This window comes from Penaeus chinensis, chromosome 10 (assembly GCF_019202785.1).
Source record: "Penaeus chinensis breed Huanghai No. 1 chromosome 10, ASM1920278v2, whole genome shotgun sequence".
Classification (NCBI taxonomy): domain Eukaryota; kingdom Metazoa; phylum Arthropoda; class Malacostraca; order Decapoda; family Penaeidae; genus Penaeus; species Penaeus chinensis.
This window is the reverse complement of record NC_061828.1, coordinates 10,265,221-10,268,112: the sequence shown is the minus strand read 5'-3', so window position 1 is coordinate 10,268,112 and position 2,892 is coordinate 10,265,221. Positions and strand designations below refer to the sequence as shown.

Here is a 2,892-nt window from a genome sequence, read left to right as displayed (position 1 = left end):
CTGCTTAACAAGTAAACACACACACACACACACACACACACACACACACACACACACACACACACACACACACACAAGAATATGAATGTATTTTTACGAAATCAAATATAAATAGAAAAAGGGCAAGTTTTAACTCACAGAAAACAGTAGAGTGTGAAGGACACCTTTTCATTGCCAGGAATTGATATTTCTTCGTGACATTTTCCACATAGCGATGGAATGTCTTTTTTAATCACTAATTCATCCTTTCCGAGCTAACATGATTTGCAGTCTTTCAGTCCAATAGTCTCTTGACATATTTTATTTCCCTGTTCGCTTTTTGCTTCACTAGTGTTCCTCTCTTTATACATTCTCAGTAGGACCTTCCTCGGGTCACTAACCTTTTTATTTTCACTATCTTTCCTTTTCTTTCCTTTCCTCCTGTCCTTATTCGATATTCTCGGTCTCTCTGTTTCTCTCCACCTTCTTAGAAACTTCTGCGTCGTTGGCCTTCTGCTTGTCCTCCGTCTTGGCAGGATCCTCGGCGCCTTTGAGTGCGTCTTCAGGATCTCTCTTGGCCTTCTGCTTGTCCTCCGTCTTAGCAGGATCCTCGGCGCCTTTGAGTGCGTCTTCAGGATCTCTCTTGGACTTCTGCTTGTCCTCCGTCTTGGCAGGATCCTCGGCGCCTTTGTGTGCGTCTTCAGGATCTCTCTTGGCCTTTTTAGAAACTTGATCCCCTTCTGCGTCTCTGGGCCTCTTCCTGTCCTCCGTCTTGGCAGGATCCTCTGCGCCTTTGAGTGCGTCTTCAGGATCTTTCTTGGCCTTCTTCTTGTCCTTCGTCTTGGCAGGATCCTCGGCGCCTTTGTGTGCGTCTTCAGGATCTCTCTTGGCCTTTTTAGAAACTTGATCCCCTTCTGCGTCTCTGGGCCTCTTCCTGTCCTCCGTCTTGGCAGGATCCTCTACGCCTTTGAGTGCGTCTTCAGGATCTTTCTTGTCCTTCGTCTTGGCAGGTTCCTCGGCGCCTTTGAGTGCGTCTTCAGGATCTCTCTTGGCCTTCTGCTTGTCCTCCGTCTTAGCAGGATCCTCGGCGCCTTTGTGTGCGTCTTCAGGATCTCTCTTGGCCTTTTTAGAAACTTGATCCCCTTCTGCGTCTCTGGGCCTCTTCTTGTCCTTCGTCTTGGCAGAATCCTCGGCGCCTTTATGTGCGTCTTCAGGATCTTTCTTGGCCTTCTGCTTGTCCTCCGTCTTAGCAGGATCCTCGGCGCCTTTGAGTGCGTCTTCAGGATCTCTCTTGGCCTTCTGCTTGTCCTTCGTCTTAGCAGGATCCTCGGCGCCTTTGTGTGCGTCTTCAGGATCTCTCTTGGCCTTTTTAGAAACTTGATCCCCTTCTGCGTCTCTGGACCTCTTCCTGTCCTTCGTCTTGGCAGAATCCTCGGCGCCTTTATGTGCGTCTTCAGGATCTTTCTTGGCCTTCTTGTCCTTCGTCTTAGCAGAATCCTCGGCGCCTTTATGTGCGTCTTCAAGATCTTTCTTGGCCTTTTTCTTGTCCTTCGTCTTAGCAGAATCCTCGGCGCCTTTGTGTGCGTCTTCAGGATCTTTCTTGGCCTTTTTCTTGTCCTTCGTCTTAGCAGGAACCTCGACGCCTTTGTGTGCGTCTTCAGGATCTCTCTTGGCCTTTTTAGAAACTTGATCCCCTTCTGCGTCTCTGGACCTCTTCCTGTCCTTCGTCTTAGTAGGATCCTCGGCGCCTTTGTGTGCGTCTTCAGGATCTTTCTTGGCCTTCTTCTTGTCCTTCGTCTTGGCAGGATCCAGGGCGCCTTTGTGGGCGTCTTCAGGATCTTTCTTGGCCTTCTTCTTGTCCTTCGTCTTAGCAGGATCCTCGGCGCCTTTATTTGCATCTTCAGGATCTCTCTTGACCTTTTTAGAAACTTTTGCGTCGCTGGGCTTCTTGTTCTTCTTCTTAGCAGGATTTATCTTGACCACTTTTTTGTTGGTAGGCCTTTTTCCCGAAGTTAGACCCCTGAAAAGAGGACCGCAGGGTTTATTAAAAACTAAATTCTCGGTTATTCCGAGTAGAGGGTCATCAACACAGGTAGAAGCCTGTATCGCCAATGGAAGCAATGGCTGCTCAAAGAATGTGGATTTCATATAATGCTTACTGTTCTTCAACAGAGTAAATCTCGTCAGCCCACCCAGCCGGTCACCGACTGAGAGGAAATCTACCACAATCCAGATGTGCTTTTTGTCGACATCCTCTCCAAACGCACAATACTATGTGTATAATTCCTTTGCAAAATGTGCCTTGGCTGCTGTAATACCTTCTTCTTTAAAGACATTTAAAAGATCTTCGTCTTGCATGTTCAGAAGTTTCTAGATCTTATCAAATGGGTCACTTTTTTTTTTATCGCTGCCGTGTACAGAGTCCAATATGCCCTGTGTCAGAGGTTGAGTCAATGACTAAGCCGCAAGAAGGCCTACTCGTGTACCAGGCTGAGCTATAGATACCTTACACCTGCACTCAATATCGTGGAGAACATTTTTGAATTCCTCCACGAATAGTTTGTACTTCCCAATGACTTATGGGGAAGAAAGCTCTTGCAACAAGTAGCATTTAAACTCATACCTAAACATGGGATCATCACGGACTAAACTGTCTTCACGAGTGCCAAGGATGTGAATGTCTTGAAGCTTCTTATTCAGTAATTTATTCTTTTTTTGGACAGAAAGATACGTTCCATTTTCAATGCTGTTCCTGTGAGCCAGCAAGATATTTTATATACAAAGAGGCGACCGAATCTTCATTGTATTTTCCCCAGGTGTATCTGTATCAATACCCTTCCGCATTTCCTTCATCTGAGCTATTTCTTCCTTCAAGTCTTGAATCTCCTCCTTTGAAAGCGTCTAGGCAAAGTC

At 46.5% G+C, this 2,892-nt stretch overlaps 1 protein-coding gene across 1 annotated transcript; it reads right to left on the bottom strand.

Moving 5' to 3' along the window:
• Nucleotides 1-426: 426 nt before the first annotated feature.
• On the bottom strand, nt 427-2,832 carry LOC125029850 (cylicin-1-like). The gene is made up of 2 exons (XM_047620029.1): nt 2,771-2,832; nt 427-1,999 (listed from the first exon to the last, which is right to left on the bottom strand). Exons 1-2 carry the CDS (start codon nt 2,830-2,832, stop codon nt 427-429), a joined length of 1,635 nt encoding a protein of 544 aa, XP_047475985.1.
• Nucleotides 2,833-2,892: the final 60 nt, after the last annotated feature.

Excerpts from the sequence above, each read along its gene's own strand:
- LOC125029850 (XM_047620029.1), bottom strand. The coding sequence starts at position 2,832 with ATGAAGGAAATGCGGAAGGGTATTGATACAGATACACCTGGGGAAAAT. Across the intron at positions 2,000-2,770 it reads GAAAATACAATGAAGATTCG|GGGTCTAACTTCGGGAAAAA; the intron begins GTCGCCTCTTTG and ends TCCTCTTTTCAG.